General features: G+C 37.0%; 1 protein-coding gene across 2 annotated transcripts in view; it reads left to right on the forward strand.

The window, feature by feature from the left end:
• Window positions 1-1,049: 1,049 nt before the first annotated feature.
• Window positions 1,050-25,983, forward strand: part of AGPS (alkylglycerone phosphate synthase) — a 114,998-nt gene continuing 90,064 nt past the window's right edge. The window contains exon 1 of one of the 2 annotated variants that reach the window (XM_006210205.3): window positions 1,050-1,449. In XM_006210205.3, coding sequence (XP_006210267.2) covers window positions 1,112-1,449 — 338 coding nt within the window. In that variant the 5' untranslated portion in view covers window positions 1,050-1,111. The remainder of the gene's footprint in view (window positions 1,450-25,983) is intronic. The other variant, XM_072961209.1, reaches the window with a different exon arrangement.

Consider the following 25,983-nt stretch of genomic DNA (forward strand, 5'->3'; position numbering starts at 1 on the left):
TCTAAGATTTGGAGATCAGGCATGCAAATCAAGTCCTCCTCACCACTGCCTGAATTTTTTTCAGAACTATTAAGTAATTATTTTGCATCAGTCTAACTCCTGAAATGTCTTAATTTTTTCACACAGCCTGTGTTGGCAAGAAGGTGGCTATTCAGAAAGGAGGTGAGTTCATTGAGCTTAGAATGCTTATGGCAACCCTTTCTCTTACAATTCCCAAGACTTATCTTTAAATTGCTTGTTATGCAAAAAGGAACTTTACTTATGTTTGATGTCTATAGGCTTATAAAAGCCTATCTAATCGATTGACTGAAAACGGTTATGGAGCACTGTCCTGAGATGCCCCTAATTTCACCAAGTACCATTCTCCAGAAATGAAGCCAACATTTTGTAGATAAATGAGAAGTCTTAAGAACAGTTTTTGGGTAATTTTATCTATAGCAGCAGAAAAACTTTCCCACCATTAGGGGAAAGGAAGGGCACAGTAGCCAGTAACAACAGAAAAAGAACCTAGGTTGCAACTCAGCATTCGCATTTATTAGCTGCATGCCCTTGGGCAACGCAGTGTCTCTGAGCTTCAGTTTTTTCATCTGTAAAATGGAGATTACTTACTTGAGATCTAGCAGTAAGCACTGTGCTACCCACGAAGCAGGCAATGAGAAAATTTGCTCTATTTATTCTAATGGTTACAGGCAACAAGAGTCAGCTTTGAGTTACTTTAATGCCTACGGAGGGAGAGAGAGCAGAGGTGGAGCAGTAGGAGCTCATTCGGGAAAAGGATGGCATTGATTCGCTCGTCAGGTCCCCAGCACAGCTCATGTCTCCTGCTCCGAAGCCTCTGCTCCCGAAAGCTACTCCAGGGGCTCAGGCCACACCCGAGGGCACCAGCCACGGCACTAGAACACCTTGCAGTTTGGCTCCTGGTCTAGCCCAACCCGGGCCTGGCCAATCCCGGGACTGCTCAAACTCACCTGCCTGACAGGTGCCGGCGGTCCGGGGCGTGACCGCAGGGGACGGGCGGGCGCAGTGGGCGGGAGCTGAGAAAAATGAAGCTCCAGGCGCATGGCACCCGCCGCCCAGTCGCCGCGGTGGCTGCCGGGATGCGCCGCAGCGAATGGTCGCGCCGGGCGCAGCTCTGAGTGACCTTTCACCCGCGCCCAGCGGTCCCAGGCGGCGGCACAAGGCGGAAGCCATGGCGGAGGCGGCGGCTGCGGCGGGCGGGACCGGCGCGGGCGCGGGCGCGGTCTCCGGGTCTGCAGCGGACCGGGACCGGGCCCCGGAGCGGGACCGCGCCGGGCGAAGGCTGAGAGTTCTGTCCGGCCATCTGCTGGGCCGGCCCCAGGAGGCTCTGAGTATCAATGAGTGCAAAGCGCGGAGAGCCGCGGCGGCGACCGCGGCGGCGCCCACTGCCACTCCCGCCGCGCAGGAGTCGGGTACCATCCCCAAGAAGCGGTGAGTAGCGGCTCTGCGGAGCGAGCTGGCGGCGAGGGACTAGGCTGGGCCTGTGCTGCCGAAGGGCAGAAGCGAGGTGGGAAGGGAGGTGACACGGGTGGGCGGAAGGCAGCTTGGTCCCTGAAAGTGCGGACCCGTCTTTCTTTGGAGAGAGTGGATAAGACCCTGGACTCTGTCAGGAAGGGGGCAGGATGGAATGCTGGATTTTGGTCACTATTTTAGAGTAATAGACCCGAGGAACTCTTACTGGGGAAGGCTTTAAGAGGACCCCCTTTCTTGGATTCTTAATACCAGGAATTCATTCTCTATTTGGAATGAATATTTTGGGGGCAAAGGTTTTGGAATAAAAAGAAGGGGTTCTATTATGACCCTCCAAGGAAATTTAAGTTTGTACCAAATGATGGATCTCTTCAAACTCACGCAAGCCTGTATGCGGGGAGAACTGATGCTGGCTGGTTTCTGTGGTGTAGTTTTCCGCTTGCTTAGAGGCATGGTCTTTGAAGGAGGAAGCTGAGGTGTGGATAAAAGCTATAAACTGCAGACGCTTGTTAGGGATTTAGGGTGTAGTGGTAGCTACTGAACGCTGGTGTAACCAGAAGATGAAAGATCCTTGTTTGTGGATGAGGATGTACATAAGCCTTTTTTTTTTTTGAAGACATCTTGACTTCCAACTTTTTGGAGAAATGTTAAGTTCTGATGGAAGCTGCTAGGAAAAACTATTTTCTGAGATGTGGCTTTGTCAGCGTGAATAAACTTTGAAAGTGAAAAGAACATTGCTAATGTTTACTGTGTACTTTGAATGTGCCAGAGGTTGTGGTAAATCTATGATTCCTTTTAATTCTCTCCAAACTATGAGGTAGGTGCAGTTGTATCTCATTTTACAAATGTAGAAGCCTGCTGTAGGCTTGGCAAGTTAAATTTTGAAAGCCCACGAAGTTAAGTTTAGGGCCAAGTTCTTAAGCCATCCTGCTTCTGATAAATTCATTAGTTCAATGTTCATGAGTCCTTCCTCTGCTACGTACACACTATACTAGGAATACAGAGATTTTAAAATGTAGTTTTTACTCTTAAGGAACTGATAATCTAGTAAGGTAAATTTATAATACAGTGTAATTAGAATCTCAGGTGATAACAGTAGCAAAAACTCAGTTAACCCAGTTTTGGGTATTTCTTTGTTATAGTGAAGGCTTTCCAAAGTATGGATGGTCTAAGTAAATCTTGAAGTTTGTGTTGGAAGTAGCCTGCCAAAGGAGAATAGTGTTCTTGGCAGATAAACAGTGTGTTCACAGGTCAATCAGTGAGTGATAGATTAGGGAACTGCTGAGAGTTAAGTGTGGCAGGAGAGGGTAAGAATGACTTGGGATGAGGATTGGAGAGGCTGGTCTCGTTAGCAGGACTTTACGTCGGGTAAAGCATGATTACATTTACCTTTTAGAAAGGGTGCGCTGGGGACTGAGTTGAAGGTTTAAGCAGTTGAGCTTATGATTTCTGGGAACATAAGACTTGACTTTGAATTTCCACTGCACAATTCCAGCTACATGACCTTGGGCAAGTCACTTAACTTCTCTCAGAGCTTTAGTCCCTTTGTGAAAATGAGAACGATAATTCCCGCTTTGCAGTGTTATTGTGAGAACTGAAAAATACAGAGTTAAGTAAACAAGAGGTTAGTGCATTGCTGATTACATAACCCCTCAACAAATGGTAGATGCAGTTTTCATTGAGTCCAAAGTCAGCGAGACCAATTAGGAGACCATTATCCTGATGACAAATGTTGTGATTGTGAGCTAAGGCATAATATTGCAAATGCACAATCTGTTTGAAAAAATATTAGGAGGTAAAATTTCCATAACTTGGTTGCTGAGTGGTGGGGGAGGAAGGAATCAAGGATCACATCTTGGCCTCTGGTTTCATTTGAAGTTATATTAGCTGTGATTGAATTTAAAACTTTTTGTAACTTTCCTAATGGCTTAATGTATATGTATGTCTGTTCATTTGTATGTCTATTCTATGCATCTTTATGATTGTGCATCTATATGTAGGTTCACACTCTCAGAACTAAGTAGGTTGGACAAGTGTTCCTTAAGGTTGGGTTTAGAGGCCTTTGTCTATAGCATTCAGAGAAAAATAGTAATGTTTGAAAGGCACGTTGAGGTAATGGATGAGACTTCCCATGGCTGACAGTGACTGGTCTGGGAGGCCTTCTGTGGCTGCTCCATGGACTGAAGGCACAATAGTAACACATTGGTGGCATAGATTATAACAGGTAGAAAGCTCTGGTCTTTAATTCAGGTGTGGCTAGTGGTAAAATCTAGTCCTGTACAACTATTTTGAAATTTGAATTAAAATATGAGGAAACACAAAAGCTTGTATTAGGTGGAACATCAAAACAATCCTCACAGAGTGATCTACTTAATATATTGTTCAAGGGGAACCCAGGTGTCCCTTCTACTTCCTATTGTTTAACTGGGCTTGAGTTTACCAGCAGCAGAGCTGAGCCTAAAGGGAAGGCAAACGATGGAGCGAGAGGGAACCAGCATGTATATCTAGTAAAGTGTGAATGTGACTATATGCCGTTATTTTGAAATTGTTTGGTGACGTGTGTTATTTGTATAACTCCTTCTCTTTTATTACCTTGGATGATGTTATTGGTTGTAATTGTTTTACCTTATGGCTGGTTATCGTCATGGAATTGGAGGAGTGACTTCTTGAAACTTCATGTTTTCATTCCTCTTATAGGGTATAGTCATGTACATGTTAATTATACACAACATTTGTAGAGTAGTTGCTTTATGACAGATATTGTCTTAGGTACTGGAGGCAAAGAGATCACTAATATTCTTTGGCCTCAAAGAATTCATAATCTAGCAAGGGAGATACACATTCTAGTACATTTTGAGTAGAGCCAGTGTAGATACAGGTACAGATGTAGCATGAAGGATAGAGTCAGGTCAAGGGAAGATTTCTGGAAATGGTTTTAAAATATGGATGATAGCATGGCAGGTTGATTGGATGGTGAGGAGAGTTTGTATTCCAGGCAAAAGTTAGAGCTTTATGGCAAAGCAGAAGGGCGTGAAAGTGCATATTGTATTTAGGTAAGTAAAAGAATTCAGTATTGGTAGCGGTGGGAGTAAAGTGAACAGAGGAGGGCACTTGCAGGTCATGGAGGCCTTTGGCCTGTATGTCATCAGTCCATTGATTTTCACTCATTTGTGTGTGAATGTTTGAGAACTTACTATGTAACATATAGAAGTGAACAAAATCTCTCCCCTTATGGACTTACATTCTATCCAACTCTAGTTGGAGTAGAGATAGTGAACCGACAAGTAATACAGTGTGTCAGATGATGGTAAATATAATGAAAAAAAAGAATGAAGCATGATAGGAGGCTAGGTGATGGAGAACCCTTGAAGGAGTTAAGCGGGGAAGAGACATGATCAGATTGGGATTGGGTTTGGGTTTGAGAGAAATGACTTCACCTGCAGTGTTAAGAATGGATTGGAAGAAGGTTGATGATGGTTATAGGAAGACTCATTAGGGGAGGCTGTTGTAGCCAATCAGGTGAGCAATAAAGAAGGATTAAACCAAGAAGGTGGCCATGAGAATAAAGAGGAAAGGATTAATTTGAGTTTTGGAAGTCAGTGCACTAGGTGATGTTTAAAACCTGTTACCTTGTCATATGGTCTCCTATGAGTTTGTTCTAATTACGTCTATCCAGGAACATATATTCTCATTATTTGAAGTTGCTGAGCTGAATTTTGAGGATGATGGTTTACTTTTGGACCTTCGTTTTGCTTTACATGCATGTTATTCCGTGAACAATTTCTTTTTGATCTTGCTTCTGAATGCAGTTTTAGATTCCAATAAAATCATAGTAAATATCAATTAAATATGTGACTTTTTATGCTTTGGTTTTGGATGTTTTTCTGTTTTTTCGAAAAGTCATTATGATGTTATGAAAAAGAGGAGAAAAAAATCCGTTGTTGACATGTTCCTGTTACACTGAAACCACTTTCCGAGTTGTGATTTTTGCTCCAACCTTACAGTTTACGTTAGAACTGTTCTTTGGCAATTTTTACAGAGGTTATAAATTCTTCTCGTTCATATCAAAGATTATCTGATTAAGAATGCTACTAATTACTTAATTTACTTGCTTATGTTGTCATTTATACACACCATTCTTTAAAAAATAATTATTATTTAACATCTACCAGAAACCTTGGTAGATATTTTCCAGAAGGAAAAACCTGAGTTAACCTCTTGTAAATGTATCCTAGGAGGGCATCCTGAAACCTGTAAAAGCTTATGCATTTCTGCAGCAAAGTTATTTGCACAAGTGACTTGAGTTATGATTTAACACCATTTGGCAAAATTAGAGCTTATTATAGTAGTTACACTGAATGAAATACTTAGCCTACTTTGAGTTCCTAGCTAGGAATTCTAGTAATAGTAGTAATAGGAATTTTAATTTGACTAAGTCCTAATGTACCAGGCACCCTACTGAGGTTTTTATGTGCATTATTTCATTTAATTTTCACAACAGCTCTGAAAAAGAGGTGACACTATATGTATGTTCAGATGAGGAAGTAGAGGCTTAGAATGGTTAATTTGTCTAAGATTGTACAACTATGAAGTCAGAGAAAGCATTTCACCTCTGATCTGTCTCACTCAAGAGGCCATGTTTCTTCCCCTACACGGTATTGTTGCACTTGATGTTGTTCTCTAGGGGGAAATTATCTATTTGGTAATCATCAGGCTGTTTTCTTTGTCATCCAAGTTTCAAACCTTTTGTGGTTAAATAGATCATGATTGTATACTGTGTCATAATTATGAGGACATACTGTACTTATTAAGTAAATTATAAAATATACACTCCTCTCAAAAGGAAACTCATAATTTAAGAAAATATGATGCATGGTTTAAAAAAATAGACCAGTCTGTTTCCTTTTGTGAGTGAGTTTTGCTGTTTGACTTGTGAGAAAAGACACTGTTGAGAATAAAAGGGAAAGAGGAGGAGGAAGACCCCAAATCAGAGGAGAAAGAAGGAAAAGAGAAGAGTTAATGGAGGATTTACTGCCTGGCTGGAAGTTAACTGTTTTGGCCTATAAATGAACAAGAAGCTCTGAAGACTTAATCTCATGGTTATTTGATATCATACTTCTCTTATATTACAAGTATCATTTTGCGATGGACCACATCTTCTGTAAGTAGATTTCTTTGGGACGGGAAGTATCTACTATAGAGCCATCTTCCTCTAGTCACTTCATAAAAATATCTAGTAATAATTTAAGTGAGCTGGTTTTTTTTAAGCTGCAGAGAAACTAAGTGCTGTTATAGTCAGATGAGATACTTTATGGAACCCTTTAAAAGCAAGGGCTAAGCAAGTATTACTCCTTTCAGTTTTATTTTCTTATAGAGAAGATAACTTTTGTTGAACAGATTAGTATGTTAATTTCAAATCCAAACCAAATCAAAGAATCCTGAGTTTATTTTCTTTATTTGTTGGGCTTTAGGGGTAATATTTAATCATACCTTTGTCCCACATCTGAGTTCAGAATCAACTAAGAGATAAGACATGCAATATAGACAGATGGAATAAAAATATCAGCCTTATTTCTAATAAAGCTGGTTGGAGTATATGGCTTAGATTTGGGCTACCTAATATTTACCCTGAATTTGCTATGCTCAGTCTCAGGTAGTGCTGGACCATAGGAGCCCTCCTCTGCAAGAGCATAGTCAGCTCTGGTAAGCCTCATACATGGCACTGAGAGACTAGCGTATAACCTCTCCATAGCCGATAGATTGAGAGAGAGATAAAGGGCCGACCCCAGGTGCGTGGTGCCTCATCTCAGAAGTCACTAACCAGGTAAGTTACCCTTCCTGTGAGGAAAAAGTGAATGTGTGAGGGTTGGGGAGAGGCCAGGATTGTGACTCTTCTGAAGTCCTTCCATGTTGGAAACTGGAGGCTGGAGAATGGAGGTTTTCCTGGAATGTTTTTGGAGAAATTAAGGGCTGAAAACTTTTTGGTAAATAAGTGGTCTTCCACCTGCATCATTGGCATGTGTTATCCCCATTGCCTACTGAATATATTGCAGTTTCCTTGGTAGGGCAGTTAAGGTCCTCCAGCAGGGTCTGTCTAAATCAGCCTTTCCAGGCCTATCCCTTATTTTCTTGGTACCTACTATGTAAAACTACACACCAGAATTATTGCTGTTCTTAGAATATAGCTTTCCCTTACCCTTTTCTTTCTTTGGTATGTTAATGTGTCTCAAAGGATAGTACACTGATGGTCCTAAGATAATTTGGGGTGGTACATGGATTAAAAACTTACTTGCATAGTTATAAATGTTTGTATATATAATTATTTTTGGTAAACTTTATTTACTGTTACATAATTTATTATATAAGTAAGTGCATAAACTATAAGTTTAAATAAAAGTTAATTACTTTTTACAAAGTGAATACATTCATCTTATCACTATTTAGGTTAAGAAACAGCATTACCAGTATCCCAGAAGCCCTCTTCATTTACCTTTCCAGTGCCTCCTTCCACCAGGTTAACCACTGCCTGACTTCTAACACTGTGGTTTGGATTTGCTTCTTTTGAACTTTATATAAGTGGAATCATACAATGGATTCATACAGTGTGTACTTTGTTACAAGTTAGTCATTCATGCAGGCCAGATTCTCTTAAATTTTCTAAGTTTTCAAAAGATCAGTATTTGCTTACCTTTCTTAAAACAAAAGCATTACATCTGACTTTGATTCTCTTCTTGTATTTGTATATTTACTTCTAAATCTTTCTGTAGTTGAAATATGCTTACTTATTAAGGAAAGCTGTTACCATTCTAGGGAATTGCAGTTACTTTTGACAAGGGAGTTTTGTCTTGAGTGAAATTTGGTGCTATAGGCATCATCGTAACACTCGCTAAGAAAAATACTGTATTGTATGTAATACTTGGCGTTGCCAACATATCTCAAGTTACTAACCAGAGTCTTGGGCCAGAATGCTGTCTAAATTCGTGTCAGCAACTTCGCTGACAAGCTCTATTTATAGTTGCCATGTCAGCTACCTCCAACCATCAAGTGGGAAGTGTTCATGTATCCCAGGACCTGTAATTAAGTAATATGAATTATTTAATTTTTGTAGTCACAGTTTGTTACTCCCACTCAGATTGATTATGTGGTTAGATTTTGCATTTCTTCTTTGAACTTCACAGGATCCAGCATTTGGGATATTAAAATGACTTACTTGAATTCTGTTCTGCTGTCAACTTAAATTTTATAAATCAGCACTGTCCACTAGAACTTTCTGTATTGATGAAAGTGTTACATGGTCTATACTGTCCATTATGGTAGCCACTGGTCATATGTGGCCTTTAAGCATTTGAAATATGACTAGTGTGACTGAGGAGCTAAGTTTTAAATTTTATATAATTTTATTTAATTTAAATCTAAATAGGTACACGTGGCTAGTGATATTACTTAGCACAGCTATAGACTGAAACTTAACTCATTATCTATCCTTTCTTGTCCCCAGATGAAGTTACTGTTCTGAGTTTTCTCTAAGTATTAACACCAGTCACCCTTCAGCCCTTGCTCTTGAACTTCTTTTTTTGGTTCACATTTTTAAAAATTGAAGTATAATCAACTAATATTAGTTTTTGGTGTACAACATAATGATTTGATATTTTTATACATTACAAAATGATCACCACAGTAAGTCTGCTTATGATCGGTCATCATAAAAATTATTATTGACATATATTCCCTAATTTTACATTACATCTCCATAACTTATTTTATAATTGGGAATTTGTACCTCCTATTCTCTCTAACCTAGTTCACTCATTCCCCCTATTTTCCTCCTCTTTGGCAACCACCAGTTTCTTCTCTGTATTTATGAATCTTACTTTCTCTTTTTTCTATTTATTTTGTTTTTTAGATTCCACATATAAGTGAGATCAATACAGTATTTGTCTTTCTCTATCTGACTTATTTCACTTAGCATGATTTCCTCAGGTCCATTCATGTTGTCACAAATGGCAAGATTTCATTCTTTTTTTATGGCAAATAATATTCCTCTGTGTGTATGTGTGTGTGTGTGTGTGTGAGAGAGAGAGAGAGACAGTGGGAGAGAGAGAGAGACATCTTCTTTATCCATTCATCTATTGATGGATGCTTAGGTTGCTTCCAAATCTTGGCTATTATAAATAATGCTGCAGTGTACATAGGGGTGCATTTTTTTTTGAATTAGTGTTTTTATTTTGCTCTGAAGAATGCCCAGAAATAGAATTGCTGGATTGTATGGTAGTTGAATTTTTAGTTTTTTGAGGAACCTCCATACTGTCTTCCATAGTTGTCGCACCAATTTACATTCTGCCAACAGTGCACATTCTCAACAACACTTGTTTTTGTTGTCTTTTTGATAATAGCCACTCTGATGGGTGTGATATGATAACTCATTGAGGTTTTGATTTGCATTTATTTCCCTAATGATTAGTGATGTTGAGTATCTTTTCATGTGTCTGTTGGACATCTGTGTATCTTCTTTGAAAAAATGTCTGTTCAGATCCTCTGCCAATTTTTAAATGGCATTGTTTGGGGTTTTTTGATGTTGGGTTGTGAATTCTTTGTATATTATGGATATTAATAGCCGTTATCAGATATATTGTTTACAAATATTTTCTCACATTTAGTAGGCAGCCTTTTTGTGCAAAAGTTTCTGTTTGATATAGTTTCATTGGTTTATTTTTGCCTTTGTTTCCCTTGCCTGAGAAGACATACTGAAAAAAGTAATGCTAAAACTGATGTCAAAGAGCATGCTGATTATGTTTCTTTTTCCCCCTAGGAGTTTCATGGTTTCAGGTCTTATATTTAAGCCTTTAATACTTAAATTTTGAGTTTATTTTTGTATATGATATGAGAAAGTAGTCCAGGTAGATTCTTTTGCAAGTTGCTATTCAGTTATCCAAGCACTCTTTATTTAAGAGGCTGTCTTTTCTCCTGTTGTATATTCTTGCCTCCTTTGTTAGAGATAAATATAGATAAGTTGAACATGTAAGTGGTCTCTCTGTTTTATTTCATTGATCCAAATGTCTGTTTTTGTGCCAGTACCATACTGTTTTGATTACTGCAGCTTTGCAATATAGTTTGAAATCAGGGAGAGTGATACTTTTGGCTTTGTTCTTCCTTTTCAAGATTTGGGATCTTTTGTGTTTTCATACAAATTATAGAATTATTTGTTCTAGTTCTGTGAAAAATGCTTTTGACATTTTGATGGAGATTGCATTAAATCTGTAGATTGTGTTGGATAGTATGGTCATTTTAACAATATTAATTTTTCCAACTCATGAGCATAGTATATCTTTCCATTTGTTTGGGTCTTCTTCAATTTCTTTCATCAGTGTCATAATTTTTAAGAGTACAAGTGTGTTACCTCTTTTATTATATTTATTCCTAGATATTTTATCTTTTTGATGTAATTTTAAATGGGATTATTTTTCTTGATTTCTCTCTTTGATAATTCATTATTAGTGTATAGAAATACAACTAATTTCTGTATATTAATTTTGTATCTTGCAACTTTTCTGAATCCATTGATGATTTCTAGTAGTATTTTGGAGGCATCTTTAGAATTTTCTATGTATAGTATTCTGTCATCTGCAAACAGTGACAATTTTACTTCTTCCCTTTCAATTTGAACTCCTTTGATTTATTTTTATTGTCTGATTGCTGTTGCTAGGATTTCCAATATTATGTTAAATAAAAGTGGTGAGAGTGGGCATTGTAGTCCTGTTTCTGATGTTAGAGGAATGCTTTCAACTTTTCACCATTGAATGTGATGTTAGCTGTGGGTTTGTTATATGTGGCATTTATTATGTTGAGGTATGTTCCCTCTGTACCCACTCTTTTGAGACTTTTTATCATAAATGGATGTTAAATTTTGTCAAAAAGCTTTTTCTGCATCTATTGAGTTGATTATGACTTTTATTCTTCAGTTTGTTAATGTGGTCTATCATGTAGATGTGTGAATATTGAACCATCCTTGCATCTTTGGGATAAATCCAACTTGATCATACTGTATGATCTTTTAATGTATTATTGTATTTGGTTTGCTAATATTTTGTTGAGGATTTTTGCATCTATATTCATCAGTGATATTGGCCTGTAATTTTCTTTGTTTGTGGTCTTTGTCTGATTTTGCTATCAGGGTGACGCTGGCCTTGTAGAAAGAGTCCAGAAGCATTCCTTCCTCGTAAATTTTTTGGAATAGTTTCAGAAGGATAGGTGTTACTCTTCTTTAAATGTTTGGTGGAATTCACCTTTGAAGCCATCTGATCTTGGACTTTTGTTTGTTGGGAGATTTTTAAAAATTTATTTTATTATTGATGCAATTTCATTACTAGTAACCAATCTGTTCATAGTTTCTGTTTTTTCCTGATTTAGTCCTGAGACATAGGTTTCTAGGAATTTACCCGTTTTTTCTAGACTGCCCAATTTGTTGGTGTGTAGTTGTTTCTAGTAAATGCTCTATGCTTGGTATTTCTGTGGTTGTTGGTTGTAACTTCTCCTCCTTCATTTCTAATTTTATTTATTTGGGCCCTCTCTTTTTTTTCTTAATGAGACTGGCTAAAGTTCTATCAATTTTGTTTATCTTTTCAAGGAACCAGCTCTTAGTTTTATTGACATTTTCTATTGCTTTTTACTCTGTTTCATTTATTTCCACTCTGATCTTTATCATTTATTTTCTTCTACTAATTTGGGGTTTTGTTTGTTCTTTTTGTAGTTGTTTTTTTTAAGGTTAGATTGTTTATTTGAGATTTTTCTTATTTCCTGAGGTAAGCAAGTATTGCTATAAATTTTCCTCTTAGAACTACTTTTGCTATGTCTCATAGATTTTGGATCAGTTTGTTTCTATTTTCATTTGTCTCTAGGTTTTTAAAAATTTCCCCTTTCTTCAGTGACTCATTGATTATTTAGAAGCATGCTGTTTAGACTCCACATGCTTGTAGTTTTTTGCAGTTGTCTTCTTGTAACTACTTTTTAGTCCTATACCATTGTGGTTGGAAAAGATGCTTCATCTGGTTTCAATATTCTTAAACTTATTGAGCCTTGTTTTCTATCCTGGCATGTAATCTATCCCAGAGAATGTTCCATGGACACTTGAAAAGAATGTGTATTCTGCTATTTTGGAGGAAATATTCTGTATCTAGCTGTTAATTCAATCTAGTCTATTCTGTCATTTAAAGCCAGTGTTTCCTTATTGATTGACTGGATTATCTGTACATTGATGTAAGTGGGGTGTTAAAAGTCCCCTACTATTTTTGTGTTACTGTCAGTTTCTCCTTTTATGTTTGTTAATGTTTGCTTTATGTATCTAGGTGCGTATACATTTACAATTCTTATATCTTCTTGTTGGATTGAGCCCTTTATCATTATGTAATGTCCTTCTTTGTCTTGTTACAGTCTTTGTTTTGAAGTCTTATTTTGTCTGATAAAAATATTGCTACCCCACTTTCTTTCATTTCCATTTGAATGGAATACCTTTTTCATACCCTCATGTTCAATCTGTGAGTCTTTAGATCTGAAGTGAGTCTCCTGTAGGCAGCATATATATGGGTCTTATGCCTTTTCCATGCAGCTGCTCTTTGTCTTTTGATTGGAATATTTAAAGTAATTATTGATAGATAATGTACTTACTGCTATTTTATTAATTGTTTTGATGTTTTCTGTAGTTCTTTTTTGTTCCTTTCATCTTCTTTTGCTCTCTTCCCTTGTGATTTGATGATGATCTTTAGTATTATGTTTGAATTCCTTTCTCTTTTTTGTGTGTGTACCTATTAGAGGTTTTTGATTTGTGGTTACCATGAGGTTTATATGTAGCTGTCTATATACACTTAATTATTTTAAGTTACCGATCTCTAAATTCATATGCATTTTAACAGTCCTGCCTTTTTACACCCTCCCTGTGTTTACTGTTTGTGGCATCATTTTACATCCTTTTATTTTGTGGATACATACTTATTGTAGAAGTAGATGATTTTTACTACTTTTGCCTTCTAATCTTCCTACCAGTACTATAAGTGGTTGATCTATTCTTTACTGTATATTTGCCTTTACCAATGAGATTTTCCCTTTTGTACTTCTCATATTTCTAGTTGTGGCCTTTTCTTTTCCACTTAGAGAAATCTCTTTAACATTTCTTATAAAGCTTGTTTCGTCGTGCTGAACTCTTAGCTTTTTTTGCTGTAAAATTTTCTTGTCTGTAAAATTTTTTGTCTTTGTGTCAAATCTGAATGAAAGCATTGCTGGGGATAGTATTCCTGGTTGTAGATTCTTCCCTTTCATCACTTTAAATATATTATACCACTCCCTTCTGGCCTGCAGAGTTTCTGCTGAAAAATCAGCTGGTAGCCTTATGGGAATTCCCTTATAAGTAACTTGCTGCTTTTCCTTTGCTGTTTTTGATATTCTCTCTTTATGTTTAATTTTTGCCATTTTAATTACACTGTGTCTTGGTGTGGTCCTATCTGAGTTGATTCTCTTTGAGACTCTCTGTGCTTCTTGGACCTGGATTTGTTTCCTCTCCCAGCTTAAGAGAAGTTTTCAGCTTTTATGTTTTCAAATATGTTCTCTGCCCCTTTCCTCTCTTCTTCTGGGACCCCTATAATGAGAATGTTAGTATGCTTGACATTGTTCTAGAGGTCTCTTAAACTGGACTCATTTTTTAAAAAATTTTTTTCTGTTCCGCTTGGATGATTTTTCACTACTTTGTCTTCCAGTTTGCTGATCTGTTCTATTGAATGATGATGGCCTACATCATCTAATCTACTGTTGATTCTTTCTAATGTATTTTTTTATTTTGGCTATTGCATTCTTCATCTCTGTTTGATTCTTCTTTATATTTTCCAACTCTTCATTGAACTTTTCACTGTGTTTATTCTTCTTCTGAGTTTGTTGAGCATCTATAGAATTATTACCTTGAACTCTTTATTGGGTAGATTGCTTATCTCCATGTCCCTTACTTCTTCATCTGGAGTTTTGTATTGTTCATTTGTTTGGAACATATTCCCTGTTTCCTCTTTCTGTCTCATTCCTGGTGTGGCTGGCAGTTTGGGCTGGGGAGTCCTGGAGCTGGTCCTGGCCACTGCTGCGTATAGTTGGGCCCAGAGCTGAGCTTGGCCTGGTTGTGGAAGCAGCTGGTTTCCTGGGTAGCTGACTGTGGGCTTGGGGGTCCTGGGACCAGTGCCTACCCACTACTAGAGGGAGGCCCCAAAATGGAACTTTCTAGCACTGTTGTCTTCATGGTAGAATGAGCTCCCCAATATGGCTGCACCAGAGTCTGTGTCCCCAGAGGGAGTCCCAGTTGCCTCTTGCCTCTTAGAGAGGTTTGCCAAGATCAGCAAGTGGATCTGACTCAGGTTCCTTTCAAATGACTGCCTTGCACTGGGACTCAAGAGTGTGTGAGATTTTGTATATAGTCTTTAAGAGTGGAGTCTCTGTTTCCTATAGCCCTCCAGCTCTCCTGTACGCAAGCTGCACCAGCCTTCAAAGCCAGATGTGCTGGAGGCTCATCTTCCCACTGAGGACCCCAGGCTAGGGAGCCCAAAGTGGACCTCTCTTCTTAGGAAGAACCTCCGTTATTGTGATTATCTTTCTTTTTGTAGGTTGCCTGTCTGGTGGTGTAGCTGTTGAGTATACTGTGTCTCTGTGCCTCTTACCTATCTTGTGGTTCCTTCTTTATATCTTTAGTTGTGGAAAACCTTTTTTGCTAGTCTTCAGATCATTTTCATAGATAGCTGCTCTGTAAATAGTTGTGGGAGGAAGTGAGCTCAGGGTCTTCCCACTCTGCATCTTGGCCACACCCTTCCCATCTTTTCATTCTTTTCTTTTAAGATTGAACTCTTTTTTGAATTAATTTATTTGAATTAATAATTCTGCAGTCACCCTGCTACTTTTATACATGTTTATCTTATCTGATCCTCACAGCCACCCATTTTATAGATTGATAATATAAGTTCATAGACATTTGCCAGAAAATAGTCACTTGTTAGCTAGTAAAGGTAGAACTTAGATTTTAATCCAGAACTTTTCTCTCAAGTCTAGAGGTTTTTTTCTTGATACTATACGATATAACCAAGTCTTATTCATTTTTTCCTTCTTAACTCATAGAACTTACATTCTAATGGGTGAAATGGGTAATTAACTAAACATGATAAGTTAAGTATTAAGTCTGTTAGAAGATGATAAGTGCTATGGAAAAAAGAAAAAGTGGAGCAGAGTGAGGAAGTAGGGTTCAGATTTTAAATAGGATGTTACTGGAGAACATGGCATTTGAACAGATATTTGAAAGAGATGGCAGAGTTTAGCTATATGAATATCTAGTCAAATGAGACAGAAGACTAGTGTGTCCTATTAAGAGACTAACAAGGCGACTAGTGTAATTGTAGTCAATTCATAACCCCCACCCATAACCACTGTTTAAAATCTGTACTTTTAAAATCTCAGCTTCTCATTTGCCTGTCTCTTTTGTTTTAGGCAAGGTCTCTTATCCACATCACATTTTCTAGCTTTCACATCTTTTCTTGTGCCATTCTCTGGAAGACCTTTATTGTTTGACACCAGGCTTCAGGGTTTATTGTTTTGGGGATCTTTTCATTTTTGAGAATTGCGGGGAGAGGGCATTGAGGCTGTTAACTCTTGCTCATGGCTTCTCGTATTATGAACAGTAACTCCAAATATCATAGTATTATGTGTCATGCAGTGTAACAGCTAGGCTTGGAGACTTTAATTCATTTAAATTGGCTGGATACTCTTTTGCTATCTCCTTACCTGTTTGAAACTTCATCTATCCAACTTTGTTGGCAATTTATTCAGTGTTTTCTATGGGCTAAGCACTGGGTGGGGTGGGCGGGGGAGGTTAGCACATAGTTTTTGCCTTCTGGGACTTACAGGTCTACTAATGAAGAGTGATGTGTCTTTGATTACTGCAAGGGGCTAAGTGCCATAACAGAGGTATGGAAGGGAAATGATGTCTGGTACAGCAATGGAAGGGCAACTTCATTTCAAAGAAATGTAAATTTGAAGAGTAAGAAGAATATTATTCTATGTCAAGATGTTATGCAAAAATTCGTAAATCTGAGGGTGAAAACATTGGTGAGAACATTTGGATGATCACAGAATCAGAACAATTAGGGTAGGAGAATGTGGACAATATAATAAAGTGTATAAAACTGATAGGATAGTTGGTTATAGTAATGATGGGGGTCTTCAGCTGTCTGGATAGTTTTTAGCAGTCTTATTCTGATAGCAGCAGAACATCTGGCAATTATTTTACAGTTATAAAAAGAGGAAGGATGAATTATTCTGAAATGGTATTCATTTTCATTGCAGAAAAAAATAAAGTAATAGATAATCAAAATGTAGACAAACATCCAAACTAATTAAGGGATAACCACTATAGCATCTTGGCATGTTTCAGATATGACATATTTGTGTAAAGTAATGCTATAATAATGTCTTGGAACCATGATTTTTCATTCAGTATCTTGTGGATAACTTTCCATGTCAAGAAATATTAATGCACAACATCATCTTCAGTGACTTAACAAGTATTGTATTATATGTAGGTACTACAGATTTAACCAGTATCGTCTTATATTTAATTATTTCTAGTTTTTCCTATTATAAAGAATGCTATGATAACCTTTTTATGATTAAATTCTTAAGAGTTTTCTTAAGGCACTTTTTACAAAAGGGCTGTAATGGGTCAAAGAGCATTAATATGTGATTCATTCAACTCAGTGAGCAGAGGCAGAAATGAAGGACTACTGCTTGTTTGGACTTAATTTTGACCAAGAATAAAGAATTGGAAATGATTGAAATCCTAGAAGAAAGATTGATGCATAGATTGAGATTTCTATCTTATAATTTAAGAAAGCAGCTTTCTAGAAATTCAGATAAAAGGAAATTATATGTTTTGGCTTGAGTTGCTGAGGGGAAACCAAAACATGACCATAGGAAGCCTAGGAAACTGTGCTTAACCCTGTCTGGGCCTCTGAGGTGATGAGGAGAGAGAGCTGAGGCAACTGGCTTTGATGTGCCAACTTAAACCGCTTTATTGTTATCAGGAAACAATGTATACTACTTATTCAGCTAGCTCATACTTACACTATTTGGGCAAACCCCCCTGTATGCGGTGATGCACTTTAAGGATTATAGTGTCAGCAGTTTCCTTTTTCTCCTAACATATTATTTTGAAAATTTTAAACATGTAGCAAAGTTAAATTTTATAATAAACACTTACATAGCAATTACCTAGATTCCACCATTAACATTTTACTATGCTTGCTTATCACATATCTATTCATTAAGCCATCCTTTTCTCCAGCCAGCATTAATCTATCTTATTTTTGATGCATTTTAAGGAAAATTAGTAGCTTCATTTTTGAGGTAAATCTCCTATGTTAGCTTTCACCACTGTTGGGGGAAAGTTAAAATCTTTAATTTGTCAATCTCCATTTTGCATTTTAGATGATTGGACATTGCTTTCTGAATGTCTTGGTGTCTAGACATAGTGGTAATCTCTTTTTAAAGTAAAATTTTAAAATCAATTTTTGAAGTAAAATGTTCTGTTTTCATTCTTTTATATTGGTCTTGATTTCCTGATAGTATTTTGCCTGCTTTGTCTTCACAAAGTATTTGTAGCTTCACAACATTCGACTGCTAGTCTGATTTTGTTTTGATTTCTAAGTTCTTACCTGCTGTCTGCCATTATTTTCAGAAAGTACATTCTAGTTTTCTATGCCTGCTTTCAGGTTTTATACATGTGGTAACTTTTTAAAAAAATTACTTTTTTTTATTATGTGAATTAAAATTAGGACTATTGGTTATAAATATTAATTTGAGCTAGGTTAAAGCTGAAAAGGGAAATTTATTATAAGAGTACAGGGGCATCAAAGAACCCAAGGGCAGGAATGGAGCTTGGCCTCAGAATGAAATTACAACTAAGAACCAGAACGCCATCAGGTTTCTTGCTAACATCACTTTTTGTTGCTATCTGCTGTGTGTGTTTTTCTAAGCAGTTCAGCCTTTTCTGCTCTTCTGTACAAATGATAAAATATGGCCACCTGCCTCCTCCAGCATATTCAGCCAGTAGCTGATTATAATTGATCCCCCTTATTCCCAGTTTCTGTGTCACATGTCTGTAGTGCTCTAATCAGCTTTTGCTTAGAAAGAAGTGATGGCAGTGATCTTAGTGTAAAAATAGCTGCCCAGACAGCTAACTGAGCTGAATTAGATCATCTGTTCATCTTTTTTCATGATTCCTTCTCCAGAGTCTTGCTTTGTCAAATATCGTATTTATTTTCCTCTTGGGTCATCAATCTTTTTTCTTTGTGTACTTTTCCTACTTCTTAAAACCATGCTCAGGCAACTTTTTGAAATTGTTTTATGCCTATATCACTCTTTTGAAACAGTCCTCTTAAAAGTTGTCAATAACTCAATTATAAAATCTGATCACCATTTGATCAGTTGCCAATACCTGGTAGATATTCTTGTCTCTTTCCTTAGCTCCCATGTTTTTGCATTATCCTAGTTTTCTTCCTACCCTTCCTACCCTTCTGGGCATGCCTTTGCTGACTTTTTTTCCCCTCTGCTTCCTAAATTTACAAACCCTGAAGATTAATTTTTAGTACTTTTATATTTTCTACCTTAATAATCTCATCTACTCAGACTTTATTTGCTTTTCACCATTGGGGGAACTTTTGAGTTAATATTTAATTTTACGTTAATATTTCTAAGTCAGTCTCTATTTTCACATTTTAAAATATTGGGCATTTCTACCTGAATGCCTTGCTGGTTTCTCAAACCTAGTATGTGTGTATAAGGCATTATTTTAGCCTTCGGTCCCAGTACTCCACTATTTCTATTTATTTCCACCATTATTTAGACACTTAAGCCCAATGTCTGAGTCATAAGACCTTGCTAAACTCCATTCGCTCTTCCTTAACCAGTCCACTGACAAATCATATAGATTCTGTCTATTTGTTTTGATTCTCAACTGTGCCTCAAGACAGTTTTGCTTTTCTCCCATTGACACCAACCTAGATGAAATCTTAATGATCTCATATCTAGCCTGGTTTCCCTTTCTCTATTTTCTCCCCTTCAAGTGATTCTCCATTCTATCATCAGACCAATCTTTGGAGAAAGTGTGAGTACTTGCTGCCTGCTGGTGCGGTGTTACATTCTTACACTGCAAAGTTGATTGACAGTCCAGTGGAGATATATAGAAGATATGATGTAGTAGTAAATTCTATAATCAGTTTATATAGAAAGAACCATAAACTCTTCTTGAGGAAGATAGGAAAGGCTTTACTGGAAAAGTGACTTCTGAACTGGTTCTTGGTGGATAGATAGGAGTTCTCTATAGAGAGAAGGGCATTTCAGACAATGGATATACAGCAAGTACAAAGACAGGCAGACATAAAAGCTCATGATGTGTTTAAGAAATCATGATAACTTTTAGTGTGGCTGGAAGAATAGCTGTTGAGGAAGGTGAATATATAATTTGGAGCCAGATTGCAAAGGACATTGTATGCTATGTTAAAGAGTTGGTATTTCATCCATATTGGGAAACAGCAAAAATTTAGAGCAGATATTGTTAAATTTTTACTTTTGGCAGCAACATGGAAAATACTGTTTTGATCCTATTGCTCCCTATTGATTATTGAATAATAAATCTCAATTCATTTAATTCAGTACTTAAGGCTTTCTGTTGTTCTCTGTGACTTTCTTGCATATCCTCTCTGCTTCAGCCAGTTTGGGCTACTTACTAGCATGGAAAAGTCCTGTGCTTTTCTGCCTCTGCTTGATTGTTGAATTTCTGCCATTTTCCAAAGCATTTGGAACTTAACGTGCCATCACAGTGAAGCCTTCTTTTCTGAGCTAGAGATGTTGTAATACTTTGATCTCCTTGTGTAGAAGTCAGTGAGTATATTTAAATAATAGCTTGGTAGTTAAGGAGTATTGGAACCACAAAACCAAGATTTAAATCCTAGGTGTATCATGTCTTGTTTATGTCATGTTGGACAAGTAACTGACTATAAACCTGTTTTCTCATGATTTAAAAAGGGATAATAATACCCTATATCACTGGATTAATGTGAGAAGGAAACAAGTTAATGTTTGGAAAACACTTAGCTTTACAGTATTATGCAATACTGTTTCTATTGCAGTAAATTATGTGGAAGGAGTAATAGAAATCCAGTGCTGAGGTAGTTTCTGAAGGTGGAAGCACAGCAAGAAGACCATGGTCTTCAGTGGAAACCATGACATTTTAATAGCAAGAACAGATTTCTAATAAATATCACCTTATTCTTTAAGGTGGAACCCAGAGAGTGAAGAGCATCAGCAATTTCTTGAACTACCTGGTAGGCTCCTTGTCAGTATCATGCACATGTTGTCACCCTTGTGCTATGTCTCATTTGCATCTCTTCTTGGTTGCTCTTAGGAGTCATGGCCCACTGCTGCCTTTACTTGGTATGTGGCCTTGGTGGCCACACATATTGGAATTTTAATAAACATTATTATGCTAAAGATCATTGTCTTAATTTTTATACTTAGAATGCTTTTAACTTGTATTAACTAAGAAAATTTTCTTATAGATCAACTTTCTGAAATTTGGATCAGAAAGTATTGTCTCTGGGTAGCTCTCATTCCCCCTTCCAGGATAATCCTTTGTAAAATTTAGGTATAGACCTATCCACTTCCTCTGTCATGTAACCGAATCTCCATTTCCTGTTACCCTTTCCTCTGTCTTCTACATGGTGAGTGCTCCCTCTTTGTCCTCTTGCTGCCCTGTTTTGTTGGAAAATTCTACTCGGGCCAATTCTCTCCTAAAGGACAGTAAGGTTAAAAGTTTTTCATGCCCCCGCCCCTTTTCTTCAATTCCGGTCCCTCCTGATTTTGATAGAGTTTGGGTGAGAGCAACTTGATTTTAAATCTTTTATATTGTTGTTGGCTATATTGCCCACACTGTATGTTTCATACCTGTGACTCATTTAAATATTTTGGAAAGCAGCTATGCTTACCACTATATCACCAACACTGTAGTATTTATTTTGTAACTGGAAGTTTGTACCTTTTAATCTTCCTCACCTATTTCTCTCACCCCCACCTTACCTTCCACTGGCAACCACCTGTTTGTTCGCTATACCTATGACTTGACTCCATATCTTTGACTTTGTTAATTTGTTTTGTTTTTTAGATTCCACATATAAGTGAAAGTGTTTGTTTTCTCTGACCTATTTCACTTGGTTTAATACCCTCTAAGTCTATCCATGTTGTTGTAAAGGGGAAGATCTCATTCTTTTTATGGCTGAGTAATATTCCATCACACATGTGCACATACGTGCATGTGTGTGTGTCACATCTTTATCCATTTGTTTAGGATGGGCACTTAGGTTGCCTGCATATCTTGGCTATTGTAAATAATGATACATTGAACACAGAGGAGCATATCTCTTTTCAAATTAGTGTTTTCCTTTTCCTTGAATAAATACCCAGGAATGGAATTGCTGGATCATATAGTAGTTCTCTTTTTAATTTTTGGAGGAACCTCCATACTGTTTTTCCATAGTGGCTGCACCAGTTTATATTCCCACCAACACTGCATAAAGGTTCCCTTTTCTCCACATCAGAACTCTGCTTTTAAAGTGAGTACCCAACGTAATATTTATACTCCCAAGAAGTTTGAGAACCTCTGTTGTAATTGGGTCCTGATTTTAATATTTCCTTTTCTCTCCCCCCAAACTTTGTGGGGTTCATTTTTTTCAGTGGGTTTGCCAGAAGCAAAGGTAACAATCCCAGCTACCTGTCATTTAAAGTAAAAGGCACTGCTTATTATTACTATTTTAAGTAAAAAGACACTTGTTACTGCAAGAATACTATGTGTATCAAGCAAATATAGACTCCAGTCTTGGCCTTTTTAGGGTCTTGTCAGGGGTATTGAGTTGTCCCCTGCAGGACAGCTAAAAAAGGAACTCAGAGGCTTGGTTTTTGTGGCATACAGATATTTGGAGACATTTATATTCTCATTGTTGTTCAGTTTTATAGTTTTTGCAAAAATGAAAGGCTGTACTACAAGTGACCTTTGGAAGCTTATGATACAGCTTCCTCTTCCAGTTACTAGCAAGCAGGAGGGAACAATGAAAGTGAAGTGACATTTTCCCAGTTGGTTGTAGAGAAAGTGAGTATAGTCCAGGGAGCATACATGGTTAAGGGAAGTATACATCCTCGTTCTTTGTCTTTTGCTAAGACAACTCCCTGATACTCATTAGGGCTGTTTTCCTTATTATATAGACCAACACAGGAGGGAGAACTATAGAATGGTTGTTCCTTTCTAGGCCTTCAGAATGGCAGATACTAAGTTTGTGTGAGTGTGTGTGTGTGTGTGTGTGTGTACACACCTGCCCTAGCACAAAATGTTTGGAATATATACAACTACAAGTATGAGTGACTACTATTCTGTATTTCTGTTTTCAAAGAGGTTATTCAAACAACGAATTTCCAATTGGTAGAATTTGGTAGAGTGTAAGATAAGTTTGGGAGCAAGGGAAGGCACCCGAGGAGCCTGTGGTAAGTGGAGTGTCAGATTATTCTGCCAAGGGGTATGGCTGGCTTTGCTTTGTTTACCCCAGTCTTTGCTTCTTTCCCCACTTTTTTGTGCCTGTCTGTAAGATTTTCTCTGCCTATACTGTATATTCCTTTTTCTTCCATTCATTAATTCATAGTAAGTATAATAGGAATTGGATTTTGAGGACACAGTGTTTGACTCTTGAATTCAGATTTTCAAAAGTTTCTTTGAAGTACCAGATTCTTGCAAACTATAAAGAATTGACTGCAGGAAGTTAAATATGTATTTGATTTTCTGTATGTTTGAAGCTAACTCATTCATAATAGAATTCTGTCATTTAAAAAACCCAACAATTTGTAGAGATTGCTAAAAAAAACCTAACAATGGGCTTTATAACAAACAATCATGGAATTTCTGTATGTATATGAAGGAAAGAATTGTTTTCTTGGAGCACAGAGAAATAGGACTGAAATTCAAGGGCTGAGCAGTATATTTGCCTCATGTTCAGAGTTGTGGTACTCAGACTTAGTTCATAGCATTTGCCTATGAACAAATGTGGGTCCTCCTTTATTTTTATTTCCTCAATCTCTGATTTCTAATCCCATCTGCCCCCTCCCATGGGCACCCATGAATGTTCTTGAATATATATACATATGTTTTATAAAGTATGCAGTTTTATTTAGTGTATTTTTAACTTGCTTAAATTATATTATGCTATAGATTGTATGGTTTCTCCTTTTGTGTTCACCACTGTTTGTGAAATTTCTTCACGTTCCCGTATTTATATCTGTCTATCTCACTTCTTCTGATTGCTGCATACTATTTCATGGAGTTTACTTACCATTCATCCATTCCTCTAGTGATGCCTCCAGCTACTCTTACAAATAATACTCCAGAGAATATATCACACATGTTTCCTTACAGAACTGAGTGTGAATTCCTCCCAAATATATACCTAGGAGTTGTGTAACTGGGTCATAGAAATGGCATTACCTATGAAGAGTCAGCACATGATTGCTCAGCGGGGTAGTTTACCGCTTAATGCTTGTTGTTTCCTCTTTTCCATGTTCTTGCTAACAATTTTCCGTGTCTAAAATCTTACATTTAATCTATTTTACACTGTCACTTTGCATAAAATTAGAAAACTGATTGGCTAATTACACCAAAGGGCCAAGTTTTTATTATGGCAACTAGAGTTTTAATTTAGGGGATATTGAGGGAAGATTGAAATTCATGTTGAGGTTCAAAGTGTTGCATGATACTGTCCAGGTTTTGCAAGGAGAAGCACACTTATCTTGTTGGGCAGGGGGGTGTTATCTTGTTGACCTGTCCAGAAACTTGATCAGGGTTCCAGAATCAATCATAGTTAGGTAGTCTGACTGATGTTAACACCCTCACTAGTAACCAAAGTTAAGCGTGCCCATGGACTATTAAATTCATGATGAAAAAATAAAATTGTCAAGCTTCTTGGCCATTTCAGTTGCTTAGTTTTTCTATGTAGGAAATAAAATTCCTACTTCCTAAAGATGGATAAAAATTTGGTTTTTATCTGAACTGAGTAGTGACATATCTTTTACTAGAATTTTGATTATTGAAATTATATTGGAAAAATGATTTTTTAAAAGTTACCAGCTAGCTGAACTTTTTTTACTGCTAAACCGAATAAAAGTAGCCTAAATCACATTTTTCTTTTCTTTATTTTCTAATGAAAAATGTCATGATTAGAAATAGTAATGGTAGAAACTATGCATTTACATCAAGAGGCATGCAATTTATCACTATTAGAGGAATAGTTATCTGACTCTTAATCTATGTTTATACAGCGACTTAAAAGTGAAAATTTCCCATTTTAAGAATAAAGAAAGGAATACCATGGTTTTCATAAAAAATAATGCTAGATCTAACATTTCAGTTAAAGATTGTGCAGACAGCAGCACTGGGGAATGCAGACTATTGAACAGACATATCATGGGAGAATACTGCCACCTTGTGTATGTGTGATGCTATTTTATGTCTCCATTTTCTTTTGTTATGCCAGCGAAAACAATGTGCTTTTTCACTACTTGGTACTGTGCTCAGATTTGTAAATGTGTAAACACTGGGGTTTTTTTTTTTGGCTTATGTGTACTAAAATCAATCCAGCTTTTCTTTTTTCTTGGCAAGAGGAGGAATGTATTTTGAAGACATTAAATTTGGTATTGTTGGCTCTAAGAACTGGAAAGTCTGGGAGATCAGTCTGGTTAGTTGATCTCTGTGGTTAGTTGAGAACTGAATTATTTTATTTGAATCTGATGGTAAGTTGGTGATTCTTTGATCATTCTTCATTTCAGTGCTTATAGTGCTTTGGGATCATTATTCTGAGTGGCAGAATTTATTATCCTATAGATAAAAGAAGTACAAGTCATTGGATTTACTGACACAACCAGATTTCTTGATTTTTAAATGTTTCCCTTTAGGTCAGGTGCAAAATAATGACTATAATAATAACATGTAATAATGCTTTGAAAAATACTGTGATGAAGAAAAGTTTTCTTTAAATCATTTTGGTTACTTGAGAGCATGACTTAGTGGGTTTCAAATATTACCTCTCTAAAGAGCTTCCTCTTCACCAGACTGGGAGTTCACATTCTGATGCTCACAGCTAGCTTAGCTGTGTAATCATGAGCACTTCTCTGGGTACACGTTTCTTCATCTGAAAAATGAGCAATTGAACCCGGTGATTTCTAAGGACTTTTGTAGCTTTAGAATTCGATGACTGTGTAAAGTTTTACTCTAATTTTTAAAATGTTAATGCTATAATGCCTTTCAGTGTACTTATTACACTCTTCTATATAAGAAGTTATTTTAAAGTTTAGTGTAATTACACAGTTTTGTTTAGTGTCACAGAATATGTGTCATAG

Source organism: Vicugna pacos, chromosome 5, assembly GCF_048564905.1.
Source record: "Vicugna pacos chromosome 5, VicPac4, whole genome shotgun sequence".
NCBI classification, from domain to species: Eukaryota; Metazoa; Chordata; class Mammalia; order Artiodactyla; family Camelidae; genus Vicugna; species Vicugna pacos.